The sequence below is a fragment of the Mastomys coucha genome, unplaced genomic scaffold (assembly GCF_008632895.1).
Source record: "Mastomys coucha isolate ucsf_1 unplaced genomic scaffold, UCSF_Mcou_1 pScaffold15, whole genome shotgun sequence".
NCBI classification, from domain to species: domain Eukaryota; kingdom Metazoa; phylum Chordata; class Mammalia; order Rodentia; family Muridae; genus Mastomys; species Mastomys coucha.
The window spans coordinates 137,578,778-137,595,626 of NW_022196897.1; the positions used below are offsets into that span (position 1 = coordinate 137,578,778).

The 16,849-nt window shown below is 49.2% G+C and overlaps 1 protein-coding gene across 1 annotated transcript in view; it reads left to right on the forward strand.

Annotated features, from left to right (window-relative positions):
* Rspo4 (R-spondin 4) overlaps positions 1–5,173 on the forward strand; it is a 35,100-nt gene extending 29,927 nt beyond the window's left edge. The window contains exons 4-5 of the mRNA XM_031373701.1: positions 609–794; positions 4,736–5,173. Of these exons, the coding sequence (XP_031229561.1) occupies positions 609–794; positions 4,736–4,827 (278 nt within the window). The 3' untranslated portion in view covers positions 4,828–5,173. The remainder of the gene's footprint in view (positions 1–608; positions 795–4,735) is intronic.
* The last annotated feature ends 11,676 nt before the right edge of the window (positions 5,174–16,849 follow it).

Here is a 16,849-nt window from a genome sequence, read left to right on the forward strand (position 1 = left end):
GAAACCACTGGGTGGTGACAGCATAGCTACCTGAGGTCTGGAGACCTGTTCCCAGCCCTGCTGTGTACACCCATTCCTGCTCCAGGTCTCAGCACTTAGGACTGCACGATGGGACATTACTGTCCCCTGGGCTGGGTGTTGCCTCTGGCTCAAGAACGAGTGGAATGTATCTGTAATTCCCTCTTCTGAGAACTTTCTGTCCATGAGCACATTTCCCTTCTCAGAATACCACTTACCAACCTTCTACCGTTGATCAAAGGCATGTGGTCAAGTTCAAAGCTAGAACCCTGCTCTTGGGGACCATTTAGCAGCCAACTACTTGTCTGTCCCCAATTCCTGCACCTTTCTTCTCAAATCCTGCTGGCCAGGGAGGCTTAACTCAGCTCTTACCTCCTCTGGGAAGCCTTCTGCCTCACTGGCAGGAGCTCTGGCTTCTAGCACAGCCTTCATTGAGTTCTCCGCAGGCTCCTGCAAAAGCAGTTGCCTGCTACCAGCAACAGACTGAGTTCATTGCATGTAGAGATGCTATCCTCAGACCCCTGCTCACTGACTCCAAGAGGTACACACTGCCGACTGACTCACCTGTCTGTCTCTCCCTTCACCCACAGAAGAGTGTGAGCCGAGCCCTTGGGGCAGCTGGAGTCCCTGCATACACAATGGGAAGACCTGTGGCTCAGGCTGGGGCCTAGAGACCCGGGTGCGGGAGGCTGGCCCGGCCAAGCAGGAAGAGACAGCGAGTTGTCGAGTATTATCTGAGTCCAGGAAGTGTCCTATAAAGAGGCCCTGCCCAGGAGGTGAGCACCAAGCCTGCAAGGTTCCACAGGGAAAGACCCAGAGGTAACTGGGTCCAGGGAGAAAGAACCCCCCATAGATGACATCTGCAAAGTCACTTGAAAGGCCCCTGCCTGTCAACTTTCTGTGAGCTAAGCATCACCCTGCCAGGTACTTCCCAAGAAAGGTCCCAGCCATAGCAGGAAGGCTGGTGTGTATTGCCCAGACCTCTGTACTCTAAGGATAGTCTGCAGTTTCTAGTGGGGTCCCAAGGAAAGCCTGGGAATGTGGCTGTGGCTGCAGTACAGTGTAGTGCAGCACCTACTGGAACACAAAAGGGAAGAGAAGGGGTCCTTGGTCCAACATACAGGGGTCGGTCAAGACAGACCCCAGGATGCAGAAAGCCAAAGTTGCCATAGAGATTTGAGCAAAGCACTCTAAAACCATAGGCATGCATGTGCAAAGAGATCTCACCTGAGGAAGCGATGTTGTCAAATACGTAACAGGAGAACAGGGGCCTGTGGCTATCCCACACCACTAAATACCACAGGGACCCCTTCACTAGGAAGACAGCAGATTTCCAATGGAGACCGCTAAAAACCACAAAAGAGAGGCCAACTGCATGGGTCATGAAGTGTGAGAGAGTTGGCGTTAATACAGAAAAGCAGTGTTAGCCACATGAGCATGGTGTGTTAAATTTTCTATAGTTAATGGTTCCTTTGATCTGCCCAGTAACTATGATGTAGGTGTGGTTACTATCCCATTTCAGGAGATGGAAGGCCACAGAGCTTGAGACCCATGAGCCAGAGTCACACAGCCAGGGCTAGGTGAGCCTAGAAGCCAAATGTTAATCAGTAGGCAAAGATGAATCTAAGTTGTAGTCAACAGTGAAGGACTCGGAACCAGGACACGTGGGACACACAGTTGCAACATGGTAGAGGCAGAATTTGAACCCACAGACTTTCCCACCATCAGCACTACCCCCCACACACAAACACACACACACAATGAGCAGCTGGGAGAGAGAGAGAGTGAGGCCTCGACGAGACTAGACATCCAGAAGTCAAGGAAAGCACTTTCTTAAATGATGATACTGGGGGCTGTGGCTACAGATTCTGAGGTGACTGCTGTGGGTGGCATGTGCTTGGTATGAGTTCCCACAAGCCTGCAGAACCTCCTCGTGTGTATGCCTAAGCCCAGGTGTCTTGTCCACCTGGAGCTTTCCTGAGCTCCCCCCTCTCAGAGCCATGTCCTGTCACATCATGTCATAACATTGACACCCCTAGGAAAAAGTGCTGCTCCTTCTGCAGTTGTGTGTGGTGAGTCTGTGGTTTCCAAGGAGACCAAGGCTCTCTCTGGAGCTGAACCGGGACCCAGATGTAAACTTTGCAGGATGGGTAGGTGCCTGGGTGGAGGGAGGATAATGAATGGGGGCGGGGGAACGCGTGAGTGGCCAGGTAGGTAGCTGTATGAGTGGATGGGCATATGGGTGGGAAGTGAGAGGCTGAGAGGAGGGTGGGTAAGTAGAGAATTAGGTGAGTGGGTGGATGCATGGTTGGAGGCTGCAGGGGTGAGTGGGTAGGTTGATGGAAAGGTGGGTAGTTTTGGGAGCCCATGGCTAGATAGGTGGGAGGGTATGTGGGTGGGTGAGAGATTGCCTGGGTGGGAGGGAGCGTGGTGGTATAAACAGAGGTGTGCATAGGCAGCTTGCAGGCTGCATAGGGGAAGGTTGAAGACACAAATCATTCATCTCTCTCAATCCCAGCCTTCAAAGCTGACAAGGACACCTCAGGCAATGCTCTCACAGGTCCCCAGATCCAGTCCTCACCTGTGGCCTGCACAGTGCCTCCAAAGATTTAGATTTGGTGGGGAACCCCAAAAGTGGATAGCCTCGTCTATGGGGTACCACTGAGTCTGCCCTGTAAAGGGAGATGCTAAGACCCTGGCTCCTTGCAAAAGCACAGTTATCCCTGGAGAGGTAGAGTGCCCTGTCTGTGGATGTCCTTGGAAGGCAGTGTGTCGCAGACCGGGATTTCTCACAGGGTCCCTTATTCCACGGGACGAGGGGTTCTGGCCAGGTGTGCACAGGATTCGGCTTTTGACAAACAGACAAGACACGAATGGTGTAAGGTCTGAGTGTATTTCTTTAAAAATGACATGAGGCTTTTACAATCATTGTAAAAGAGAAATGAAAAATCTGGCAGCTCAACAGTTGAGGTACCTCTGAGGCTATCTGAAACATACTGCGTCTAAAGCAGCAGCTATCTCCTCTGAGCTGGTGCTGCATCCCCCTGGCCCAAGTGCTCTGGGCCCAGGGGACTGCGGATGCATGAATCTGAGTCCTAGCCCATCTAAGTTCGAGTGCTAGTCCTGCATGTGAGTCCAAGTCCTTCCTCCCCCAATCCTAGTGCTAGACTGAAGTCACGTAGGCAAGCGACCCCCACACCAAGGTCAGCAGGGTCTGGTAGCTAGGTGTGAAGCAGGAGGAAGAGGGGTGGAGCCCTCCCTGTTGAGGTATTCTTATGCTAATTCTCTGGTTCTTGCTGGAGGCAGGCAGAGGGGAGTCCCGACCTAACATTATAAGTTAATGTCCTAGTGTGAGGGAAACCTTTCAATTACTCTCTAGTACTTAAAACATTAAACTAGGATAGTTGGAAACATTGTGTCGGCCAGGAGACAATGCCCAATCTTAACCATTTACAAATCATTACTTGGGGTAGCTTTATGCCTAATTATGAGGCCGTGTTGATGATTGGAGAGACTAATCTGGAACACGTCTGAGTTAGGGGATACCAGCGACTGGTCTGAAATCCAGGAGGCACAGAACTCCTTTTGGATTCTTATTGCCTCTTATCCTTTATCAGGATTTTATCCCTGATATTATGGATGTGACTGGAGTAGACAAGTGTGCGTAGCAGCAGTGCCCCAGTGGTGTCATTAGTTCCAAGTACACACAGCCCCCCAGGAGACTTCCTTGAGACAGAGAGCGTGTGAAAATGGCTTGGGTGAAGCATCACCTTATAAACCAGATGTTTAGAGTTGCTCTGGCTCCAGGACACACCTGCCTTTCCTCCTGTCAGTCAGTAACAGCAGCCAGCGACTGGGAAGAGGAATACCCAAGGGAACAGATAGATCAGGCAGATCCCTGCAGAGGCTTGCAAGCGGTGTGGATCACTATAGGGAAGTACGGCTGGGCTAGTGACCATGAGCAAAGAATGGCTGCTGAGGGAGGCTAGCAGAGGACCCTGCCAGGGGACATTCAGCTCTCCTAAAGACAGCATGCTGGGATTCTGTCACTCAGCCAAGAACTCCAGGCTCCTGAGCAAGTTAATCATCTGGGCAGCCTTCTCTGGAAAAAAAAAAAGATACTGACCAGGTGTTCACATTGGACTCCTCCAGGGCTTGTGGGACACACTGGGGCCTAGAAGATCTGCAACCCGCCCTCTGCACTATGCCCTGCCCCCAGCTGTGGCCAGTCTCTTTCCTCTGCTCCCAGATGGAATAGAAATTGTAGCTTTTGCTCCCACCGTGTGGATCTATTCTCTAGGACATTCCGCCTCCACCAAGCAGCAGCTAAACCTCAGGGTCTCTGGCTATGGGGCTGGGGACTGGGACAGGGAGTTGAGCCTTACTAACAGTGAGGTAGTATATCAGAGAGCGGAGGGGGGCATACGGACCCCCGAGAGGCCATCCTAAGTCCTGACGGGTGCTTCGCCAAGTGGTCCTCAGTCCTTGCAGGCTGTTTCCCAGCTCCTCTCAACTTCAGCCACTCCCTCAGGTCAGCGTCCTCTCAGGCCCCTAGGAATCAACAAGGAGGAGTCTTCTGGAACCATGTCACCTACAGGCTCAGATTTAAAACAGGGTGTCTCTGAGCCTAGCACTCCACCTCTGGGGCCTGCTAGGACTGCTTGGGGTTTCCTCATCTCTGAGGACCTCCCTGGACTGGGCCTGTGTTCTCTTGCAGAAAGAAATCCCAGGCGGAAGAACAGGAAGCTTCGGCGCCAGCGCAAGGACAGGAAGTTGGAGCGCAGGCCGCACCAGCGTGGCTCACAGTGACCGTCTCCAGCTCTGGCCTCTGCGTCTGGCTCACGGAACTTCCACCGTGGGCTCCTCCCTTCTCCCCTGCGCCGCTCTTCCTGTGAGCTACCTTTCCTGTCTGTCTGGTCTTTCCTTTAGATTTTATGTCTCCCTTTTCCTCTCGCCCTCACCTCCTTCTTCACGTCCTTGTTTCTTCTTTGGAACCTTCCTTCTCTCCGTGTACCCTTTTCTTCATTTCCTTCTGTTTTCCTTTCTGATCTTCACTGTCCACCCCCCCATACAGAGACAGATGTAAGAGAGGAGACTAAGCTTGGATCCTCCATGTACCTCTGCACCTCAAAGCAAACTTTTTTTCCTAGATCTTTCTGTGACTCTGTTCTGACTCCGTCTTCGCAAAGTTAATTTAGGAGGACTAGGTTTGGGTGCAACTTGACAAATCCTGAGAGCTCTGCTGCTAGCCAGAGAGACCCTGCAGCCGGAGTTATAATCCATTCACCAGGCCAGTCCCTCATGGCCGATTCTACAGCACTCAGCCATTGCTTCTGCGATGAGGCCACCAGGGATGAGCTCTGGGACCCCCAAAGGCCCAACCCGAATCCTTTATCCAGGATGGTGGTATAGATCCAATAGGGATCCTTTGTCTAGACAGTAGCCCAGGCCCACCAGCACATCCCCTTGGAAATGCTTGAAACACCCCCTGGTCATCCTCCCACCACTCCACCCTCGCCTCTTACCCCACCCCACCCTGCTCTAGTCTCCCTTTCATAGTACCCATGACCTTTCATCAGCTGACCAGCCTCCCAAGGCCTTTGGAGATCCACACACAGGATCAGGTGGGACTGTGATTTCTGTTATTCAATAATCCCAAAGGCTATTGAAGCTAAATGGAACTTAGAGATGGTCGCACCCACTCCGTTCACTGACCTGCTACCTGCCGCCCATTGTACCCTACGAGACTGATGTCTAAGGAAGTGATGGGTAGTACTCTGTCTTCAGACCGCACATCACATCTATGAAGAAGCTCCAGTGTGTTTAGGGAAGTAGAGACAATTGCTGGGTCAGCAGTTGGGGTGGCCTCCCACTTATCCACCTCCCACATGGATACACTGAGTGTTTTCTTTCGCCATGATACCCCCAACTCCAGGCAGGAAGGATACTGGGAGGAGCCTTCAGGTAAAACAAACCAGATGGCGAGTCTGAGTCTGTCTCACTCCTGCCATTGGCGTAGGAGCTGCCATTGCTGCTGGGAGGAGTCTTGACATTTGGGCCCGAAGATAGCTAGGGGAGGATATGGTATAGGCAAGAAAGAAGAGCCATGTAATGCCACTCTCTCTGCCAGTGACCTTCACAGTCACCCTACACTTGGCAGGTGGCACAGTCACCCTACACTTGGCAGGTGTGGGTCCCCAGCACCACTCCTGACCCTGTAGCTGTGTTTCTCCATGATACCCCACTGAGAACAGCTGGATCCCCCTGCATGCCAGGCCAGGGGCTCAGCTTCTCTGGAGAAGTTCACACCTCTGAAATGCTTTCTTGTTCCAAGAATCCCAGCTACCTTTTAAAGAAAGATTAAAAGGAAGGAACTTGTGAGGACTTGGGCATCAGATAGTGTTAGGAACCACCATGTCCAGAGGTTCACAGTAATGGGCTCTAAACTTCCTGGGCAGCTTCCACCAGAGAGTTCTGGCTCCGAGGGGCCAAGGTGCATGGGGACTGGGAGGGGACAGACAGGGTTTCTGCTGGAGTGCTGACCAGTTTTCTCCTAAGATGGAGGTTTTCAGGGTCTCCATCATGAAAGTGCTTGCTTTGCAAGCATAGGACCCGGGTTTGACCTCCAGCGGCCACATGAAAAAGCCAGACATAGCAGCATGGCCTTGTGTCGCAGCACTGGGGAGGCAGAGACACACAGATGCCTGGGCCTTGTTGGCCAATCAGCCTGTCCCAAGAGGCAAGATCCAGGCCAGTATAAGAGCCTTGTTCCAAAAAAAAAGTTGGCCAGCGATGCACAAAACCTGAAGTTATCCTCTGACTTCTACACACTTGTACACAACAGGCACATACACATGCATGTGTACACACACATATACAGAGTGTGTGCATGTGTGTGTGTGTGTGTGTGTGTGTGTGATTTGCTTGAGCTTCAGCCAGATGCAAAACCAGAAACCCTCAGGCTCCTGAATTAGATACAACCCAGGCCCCAACTTGTGATCTCCATGGCTTTTTAGAAGCCGAGAGCCTCCAGAAAGAGCCCCGTCCGACTGACTCATGGGAATAATCTGGGCTGCTGGTGACCTGATGTAAGCCCAGCCTGTGAGCAGTTAGCTGGGAGTCTGGGCCAAGCCACATGCCAGCTCTGGACTTCCGTCACTCCTTGTGATGAGTGAAGAAGAGACTAGGCTAGTCTGGCTCCATTGCCTGCATCTGGAAGGTCCTGCCCCGTGCTAGAGAGATTTCACAGCTTCAGACTTCAGGGCTCCCCCCCCAGACTTATACATTATGAACAAGCTGAGAAATGAGTAAGATAGAAGAGCTTATTCTAGGGATAAGTTGGGGGGAAGGGCACCTGGAGTTTCAGGATCTGGATTGAGGGCCACAGCCCCAGGTCACACAGCTCAACGGTCTGAGTCTGGATAGATGGGGGAAACACAGATGTGTCCTGTCTGGAATTCCCTGCTAGGGGAAACACAGTTGTGTCCTGTCTGGAATTCCCTGCTAAGGTTCAAACCCTAGGACGCTGGAGGCTCTACATTCAGGGAGGTTGGCCCCTCCTATTCCATTCCTGCGGACTTGTACTTGGTCTTCTGATTCACCCCTCCCATCTCCACCCTGTCCTTCACCGAGAGCTGCCTGCTGTTTCCATATACAGCCACTAGAGGGAGTCACTCAATCAGGAACTGCCAGCCTGGTCGTTGCCCACTCTCTTGTATTTGGGGGCATATTGTTGTCCTGGGGGGTAGCGAGAGGCTGCCTCCCACTCAACAACAGTGACTTCAGTGGAATGGCCTTCACTGCACCACACAATGTCTAGACTCCAGACCCAAGTCCCAAGCCATTCCAAGCCCAGAACAGAAACCTGATTCAGAAGACAAGAGTCCAACATTACAGGAGAGCCACGAGTGACCTGCAGACATCAGCCAGACGACAGTGAACACCCCAGCTAGTTTTAAGACAATTTCATTCAAACTGTGGGACCCTTCTGACTTGGAAATGTACATTTTAACAATAAAAATAGTGTTGGTGGACATGGTGAAACATAATTAGCCTAACATCTAGTGTATGGTATAGCTGTATTTCAGTTCTTTTTTTTTTTTTCCAAGACAAGGTTTCTCTGTATAGCCCTGGCTGTCCTGGAACTCACTCTGTAGACCAGGCTGGCCTCGAACTCAGAAATACGCTTGCCTCTGCCTCCCACGTGCTGGGATTAAAGGCATGCACCACCACCACCTGGTTTGTGTTTCAGTTCTTAATCCATCCCTTCAATAGAGACTGTAACAAGTCACATTTCTCTGACCCTGTTACATACCTAAATTTTACAAACTTTATCACCTGCATATTCACACACTCTTGTCAGTCACCTTATAGAAGAAACAAACTCATCTAGATCCATCGGCCTCATCCACTCAGAAAAAAAAAATGCATAAGATGCCTACTATGTACCTCATACTGCAGAATACTGGTGATAAAAACCTGGACACGTTCCTCCTGTGTGTTCAGTCAATTCCAATGGTAAAAGACATTCTGGGAGGAAGGTCAAAACGTCTGTCCATAGCCCATTGGACAGAAAGCTCTTCAGGACCCCAGAGCCAGCTGAGAGCAGAGGGCGTGAGGGGGGAATGTGTGGAGTCACTGTTTTACAAAGGGCCGAAGGGTCAGTTCCCATCCTAACTGACAGATCTTGGACCACAGACTCAATCCTGAGGCTGCTCCTGTCCTAGCTCTCCATCACTCAGCCCACCCGGCAGCCCTGGATTTGCATCTGCCTTCCTCCTTGAGGTGGAACACACATATCTTGCTCTGTAGTGGGAAAAGCCAGTTGGGCAGCGGCTCCTCCAGGCCCCGGCTTGGAGTCTCCCAGTGAAGGCTGCCCTCCTGTCCTGCCCGGGCTCCTGACCCTCAGAACCCATGAGCATGGTAATCCAACATGAATAAAATGAGCATGACAAACAGGAAATCCAAGGCTCAGAAAGTAGTAGAGTTGGAACATTAAAACAACAACAAACTACTCAGCTCTCCCATGGAGGGTGTGCGTTACCAGCCCCACCCGAGACCATTAAATCCACTGGTAAAAAACACATATTTAGGTTTATTGCTTTAAAACTTGTTGGCTAACACAGTTGCTGAACACAGAACTTCCTGCCCTAAATTTATCAGCTAGTCTCCACCAACCTCCTTAGCTATCCGCTGGTGGCGGAGGCTGCTGGTTCTAGCTTCCCTGAGATCTTACATAGATGTTTTGTTTCTCCTTCCAAAACCTGGCCGAAAATACTCTTCTCTTCTCCTGCATCTCCTTTTCCTCCTGGGACCCGGAAGTCCCACCTGTCCCTTCTGTCCAACAATTGGCTCCCAGCCTTCTCTTTTCCTGCGTCTCCTTTTCCTCCTGGGACTCGGAAGTCCCACCTGTCCCTTCTGTCCAACAATTGGCTCCCAGCCTCCTTTATTGACCAAATCAAAAGGCAATTAGGGAACCAGACCTCACTATCGGCACTTCTCCCTACATACCAGTCACATCATACACTGGCCAGGACGAGCCCCAGCCCCGGCCCAGGATCTCATTGGGCATCTCTGGGCTGAGATCCATGGCCATTCCTGACACGTGTTTCGTTCCTGAAGGATGAGCCTTGGTTTACACAGCATAGGAGAGCAGAACAGGTCCTCTCGAAGGAAATCCAGATCACCACATACGATGCAGATGCCATGTTTCCTGCTCCTGTGGTGGGGGAAGAATTCTTTCTCAGGAGTACATGGCTGCATTGGCTCGATCTTGACATCTCTCTCCTAGGGCAGACGTGAGACATGTAAGAACAGGACAAGACTGCAGTTGCCATCTCCACCCTGCCCAGCTGTAGACCAGACAAGAGCCTGCACTCCCAGCCCTCAATCTCCTCATCTGTGAAAGGGGGAAGTAAGAGTAGTTTCCACACTGTCAATGTGAGGCTTCAACAAGGTCAAACGTGAGAGGGTTTAGATACAAAAGTGCCTGTGTTGGCTCTGCTGTTACTGCATTGATGCAACAAACATTTACTAAACATGATGTTGGAGCCAGAAACTAGGGCAGCCATTTAATATGGAACTCAAAATTCATTCTGAACTCTCTTTAGTGAGCTCTTTTATTTTTATTTTTTTTTTCACAAACAGGGTATCCAAGGCTTAAAAAATAAGTAGTAGAGTTGGAATATTAAAAAAATAATAGACCGGGCGGTGGTGGCGCACACCTTTAATCCCAGCACTTGGGAGGCAGAGGCAGGCAGATTTCTGAATTCGAGGCCAGCCTGGTCTACAGAGTGAGTTCCAAGACAGCCAGGGCTACACAGAGAAACCCTGTCTCAAAAATACAAATAATAATAATAATAATAATAATAATAATAATAAAGCCCTCTACCACAGCCACATCCTTCACTGACCAGGACCAGCCCCAGCCCAGGACCTCATTGGGCATCCCATGGCCCTTCCTACCATTTGTAGGGTTCCTAAAATGAGGCCTGTTCTACATGGCATGGGAAAGCAGGACAGTTCTTCGCACTGGAAATCAAATCATGATGGCTCATCACACAGATACCATTTTCATAGAATCAGAAGGGTGACTAGTCAGGTCTCTGTTCTCCCTGCCTTTCTCAGAGGAGTGAGACTCCGCCCTGCTGTTGTAGAAGGCATCTGACAATGTCCATCAAAATGGCCATGTGCACGCCTTCTGGCCCCTGGCATTCCTCCGTTCCCCTTTCACTTAGACTGTCTCACAAGGGAAACTTCAAAGGTCCCTGGGCCCCCTGCTGCCCCCTCTAGCCCCGAATGTTTGTGCACACAAGAAAACCAGAAATATCCAGATCTGAAGGAAGGCTGTGTGAGATGCACTCTCAGTGCACACCATGTGGCCCGATGGTGTTGTGATGGGCCTTGTGATGGATAACACAGCCAAGTGATGTGCTGCTGAGAGAAAAACAGGCATGTCAGAGTGCAGGGAGAGGAAAGCACCTCGAGTGCAGGGTGGCTGTGCGCCAAGCCTGTGTGAAAGAAGACATTAGAACCAGTGCCCTGATGGCTCTAGGGAGTTGGCCAAAGGCTGGAGCTGGAACGAACACATTTGTGCTTTTTGAGTTTAAGCCATTGACCAACATCGGTCGAGAAAAGTATTGTGAAAACTTGTTTTAAGATGCCCTTAAAAGGACTCTGAAGGCTTTGGCATAAATTCCAAAAGGACACATCCTTCAGATGATATCTAGAACTTAAGGAGGGGCACCCCCACCCCCACCCCCCCAGTGTGCAGCTCTAGCTGCCTATCAAAGACTCAGGGTCCAGCCTTGAAGGCTGCACCATCCACTGCTTCCCAGCAAGCCTGCTCCTGTCCACACAGGCCATGTCTACCTCCTCCAGCTCTGAGCAGTATCTGGGTGTAGCGCTGCTAAGACAGCATCCAGATGCCCAGATTGCAAGACTGTGCCTCTACCCCCTGGACGCCTCTATCCTCTCTGAAGTGGAGCCACAGAGCATGCCAACAAGTCACAGGGCATGTCTCCAGCACTGTGCCTGACTGACTGCTTGACCCTGAGCAAGCATGTTATCCTCGTGGCCTTCCCAGGATAGTGGTGGAGGCAACTCAGTGAGTTGTGAACCCCAGGCATACAGTGTTGTTCCTCAAGGTGGGTAGCTTTGTCTGTCATCACTCCATCCATCCTTCTGTTCTCTCACCAACTCCTGAGTGAAATCATGTGTCTTCAGCGTAGACACTCCTCCTTCGAAGAGCCTCACCTGCTCCTCCATTCTGCCCTCAAATGACACCCCCAGCTCCCCCTTCTACTCCTACCTTGTCCTATACCTGTCCAGGTCACCAGGGGGCAGCAGTGTCTGGGAAGCTGAGAGAGGAAACCTTGAGGCTAAATTGGACAGGGGCCAGAGTGCTCTAGAGAACCTGTCCACAGTTATGTTTTTCTCCACCAACGCCCCATGTCACAGTCCACCGTTTAGGGAAATAAGGAACTCATGCAGTAACCTGGAAGCAGCAACTGAAACCGAGACCACAGGGCATGCTGCTTCCTGGCTTCCTCACTCTGGTTTGCTCAGATACCTTTTAATACACCCCCAGGCCCACCTGCCTAGGGATGGCACTTCCCACAGCGTGCTGGGCCCTCCCACATCAATCATGGATGGAGATCAAGCCCACAGACGTGCCCAAAGGCCAACCTGATGGGGACAATTCCTCAGCTGACGTTCCTCTTCCCAGCTGACTCTAGTTTGTGACAAGTTCACAAATCTAAACAGCTCAGGCAGATATCTTTTTCTCTCATATGAAGAATCTGGTTAAATACAGACACACACACACACACACACACACACACACACACACACCTGTAGGACATGGAAATGGAAATAGAGCTATAAAAGGGAGGAAGAAGTCTAAAGAGAGGAGGGGAAATGAGGGTAATGGAATATGTATGACACAGAAGGAAAGAAGATCAGCATGGTGGGGGAAGAAGATGGGGACAATGGGGACAAAGTATAATGGTGGGCACATTTGAGAATGTTCCAGCAGAACCCCTTCTTTTTTTTTGTTATGATTTTTGTTTTGCTCAGAGTCTTTCTATGTAGCCCGAGCTGCCTGGAACTCTCAGAGATCACCTGCCTCTGCCTCCCTAGTGCTGGGACTAAGGATGTGTGCCACCCACCACACCTGACTTAAATCTCTTTCTTTGTATGCTATCTTTAAAATAATAATTATAATAATAGTAATAATAGTAATAGTAATAATAAATCAAAGTCAATATGAAGAAAAATACTGGGGAAGAAAGGAAGCTGGGAGGGAGGGAGGAGGGACAGAGGGAGGAGGGACAGAGGGAGGAGGGACAGAGGGAGAGAGGCTGTAGAGCTGCTAGATCACCAGTTCTCCATGCAGCACCTCCGTGCTTTGCAGTCTCCTCAGACAGAAGAGCAAAGTGAGCCGCTGCTGGGCCACACATCTCTTTGAAATCACAGTTGTAACCATTCCTTGTGGGTTCTTCCTCCATCTCTTTCTCTGTCTCTCCCTCCTTCCCTTCCCCTCCCACTCCCCTTCCCCTGCTCCCTCCCTCTCTTCTCTGCTACCTCCATTCTAATTACAATGATGTGAATTTCTGTTTCCCCACTGCGATGCACCAAAACCTCCAAAGCCATGAGCAAAGTGAGTTTTCTCCCTTCAGTTGTTTCTGTTGTGGGTATTCACCAGAGATGATTGACTGCTCAGACTTGGGTTTAAGCCAAAAGAAAGTCTTTATTAGCTGGCAAGGAACTACATTGGATGGTTGGAATTCCAATGCAGCACTGAGCCTTTCTTAGGTGAGCTTTTAGGCACAAAAAAAAAAAATCCTGGGTTGATGCACTTCAGTTAACAAGAACAGTTAGGCGAACTCAGAACTACAGAGCTGAAAAGCAAGATTAGCTCATTCAGAGACTTTCCCAGAACTATGGACATGAATGCATTAGGTCTTTGTTTCTAGTTACGCAAGTGGTGCTGTCTGCGTGCTGAGCTTTGCAGCCTGCCTGGTCCTTCTCTCATGGTGTCAACTGTGGGAAGGTCTGGGGCCCTGTTACAATCTGTTACAATTCTCTCAGGCATTTTGTCACAGCCACAGAGAACCAACTAGCATAAAAGTTACTATCAGGGTCACTGACATGACTAAGTCTGACCAAGTCCAATCTTTGGACTTGGTTTATGAAGGAGTTAGGAAATCTTTAGGTAAGCAGGCTAGAGAAAGTCTAGAACACTCTGTAGAACTCACTGGCTGATTCCCTGGGTCCTCAGAAGGCCAGAATGCCAATAGGAATGGAAGCAGGGGCTCAACTGGTAATTAAATTACAACCCACTGATGCTACATTCTGGCAAAGAACTTGCCAGCATTTCCATGCTCCGCTCCCGCACCCCCCACCCCCCCTGCATCCTGAGACAGTAGGAAGATGTGATTAAATGTGATATCTGACAAAGGATATGCCAAGGTAGCCCAGTGTCAGAGTCCCTACTAGCTGTCCCTGAGGGGCTGATATATAAACCCATGAGGCTGAAGCCTAAGCTGTCATGGAGACCACAGGATGTTGAAGATGCTAAGACTGTGAGAAGTCTGCAGAGCAAAAGGTGGGTGTCGTGTACCAGTCCAGGATAGAAGCTATGTGGGCTGCAATGGGCAAGGCCACAGGGCAGGTTTCCCCAAGTCCTTTGGAACTCACGTCCCGCCAGTGTGTGTGCATCCCTGATGTGGAACAGGATGCTACAGGATTTCATGTTTATCCTGCGGGCTATCCAGCTTGCTTGGGTCCGCTCCTTTCTTGTTCTCTCCTATTGCCTCCCGTTTGGTATGGGAGTGCTTATTCCATGCTTTTGTGACTTGTTTTTTGACACTTGTTTTTGATTTTTAAAGGCATTTGCCTTTAGTCTCAGAGGAGACTCTGGACTTACACTTTTGAACAGTGTGACCGCTGCCCAAAGCAGCTAGGAAGACTTCCCAGATGGACCAAATACATTTCACGTTAGGAGATGGAGAGGAGACTTTGAGGGCTTGGAGCATGATGGAATGGCTTAAATAAGAGTGGATAAAGGGGTGATCTCCAGCTCATGACACTGTTTGGGGAAGATCTGGAAATGTCAGGATGCGAGGCCCATCTGGAAGAATTAGGGTCACTGGGGCATATTTGAGACCTCCCTTTTCTCCTCCTCCTTCCCCTCCCCCTCTGATATAAGGATCCCCACACACACATACTCCTGCTGCCACCATGTTCTGCTCAGACACACAGAGCTGAGCAACCATGAACTGAAGCCTCTGAAGTCATGAGCCAAATAAAAAGAAGGCTTCCTTAAGTCCTGTTCTCAGGGGTTCTCTCGAAATGATAAAAATGCCTATGAATACGGTATCTTGGGGCTGGAGAGATGGCTCAGTGGTTAAAAGCGCTGGCTGCTCTTGCAGAGATCTAGGTTCAGTTCCCAGCATCCACATGGTGGTAGCACCAGTTCCAGGGGATTCTCGCACCCTTTGCTGGCCTCCACAGGCACTTGCCAGGCTCATGGTGCACCAACATACAGGAAGTGTGTGTGTGTGTGTGTGTGTGTGTGTGTGTGTGTGTGTGTGTGTAAAACTAAAAATAAATAATTAAAGATAATATAGTACTTTTAAAATATTTTGTCTGTTTTATTGGATTATTTTCTTCTTACTGAGTTGTGGAAGCTCTCTCTCCTTTCTTTTTCTACATAAACAGAGATCAAGTATAGAAACGGAAACAAATAAATGAACAGATAGATAAACGGTGTCTTCTAGACGCAAACCTTTTACAGATGCTGGGTTTGCCTGCATATTCTAATCTCTGGTTTATCTTTTCATGTTTTTAACAGTCAATGCTATTAGAACAGGGCTTTTATATTTTATTGTTGCTGGTAGTTTTGTTGTTGTCTTGGCTTGGGGGTTGTTTGTTTGTTTGACGCAGGGTCTTATGTTTCCCAAGCCAGCCTTGAAGTTGCTATGTAGCCAAGGATGACCTTGAACTCCTAATCCTCCTGCCTCCACCTCCTGAATGCTAAGCCACCAGAAAATACTCCAATTTTTTTATTTTAAGTTAAAAATTTCCAGTTTTTTTATCTCATAGTTTTTGTGTCTTGTCTAAAAATTCTTGGCTTAACCAAAAGTCACAGTGAATTTTCTCTTGTTTTATGTCTAGAAATTGTATGGCTTTAGGTTTTCCAATTAGACCTTGGCTCTCTTCTTCATGTGCATGAGGTGAAGTGATAGTAAGCTTGTCTTCCTTTCTTTTTTTTTTTTTAATTGGTTTTTCGAGACAGGGTTTCTCTGTGTATCCATGGCTGTCCTGGAATTCACTCAGTAGACCAGGCTGGCCTCAAACTCAGAAATCCACCTGCCTCTGCCTCCCAAGTGCTGGGATTAAAGGCGTGTGCCACCACTGCCCAGCTTTATCTTCCTTTCTTAATTTCTTTTTTCTCAACTTCTAATTTCTTAAAAATTGTCTTGTTTTTCTTAATTTGTGTGTGTGTAAGAGTGTGTGCAGAACCATCAGTGTGTTTGTGAATGAGTGTGTGTGTGTAAGTTTGTGCGTGTGTGTGTGTGTGTATATATATTCATGATTGTGTTTGTTCATGAGTAAATGTGTGTACTTGAGTGTCTGCGTGTGTGTGCATGAGTGTGTGTGTGTGTGTGTGTGTGTGTGTGTGTGTGTATGTGTGTTGCCATTGGCATGAATGTATGGAGGTCAAACTCTAGGAGAAGTTTTCTCCTCCTGTGTGAATTCCAGGGACTGAACTCAGGTTCTCAGCCTTGGTAGCCAGTGCCTTTGCTTGCTGAGACATCTTTCTGTTTTAATATGAGCATAAAATGCAATTTTACTCTTAGAAAAATTATCCTCCATCAGTGCTTGGAGGTCGCTCAGCTGGTAGAGAGAAGATAAAGTCTGGATTCCCAGAACCCATGTAGACACAGTAGCAACCCATGTAGACACAGTAGCAACCCATGTAGACACAGTAGCAACCCATGTAGACACAGTAGCATGTATGGAATCCTAAAACTCTTATGCCAAGATAGGAGGCAGAGGTGGGGATGCCAGAAAGCTCTCTGAATTTCAGGGCTACACAGTAGCAACAAAAGACCCTTTTAAAAAAGAGATGGAAGATGAGGACCAAAACCCAAGGCTGACCTCTGGCTTCCACACACAGTGTATTCATAAAAGAAAAAAGAAAGAAAGAGAGAATGAAAGAAAGAAAGAAAGAAAGAAAGAAAGAAAGAAAGAAAGAAAGAGAGAGAAACCTACCCCTACCATGTTTAGTGACACATAGGATGATTGGGAGTTCAAGGGTATTTTA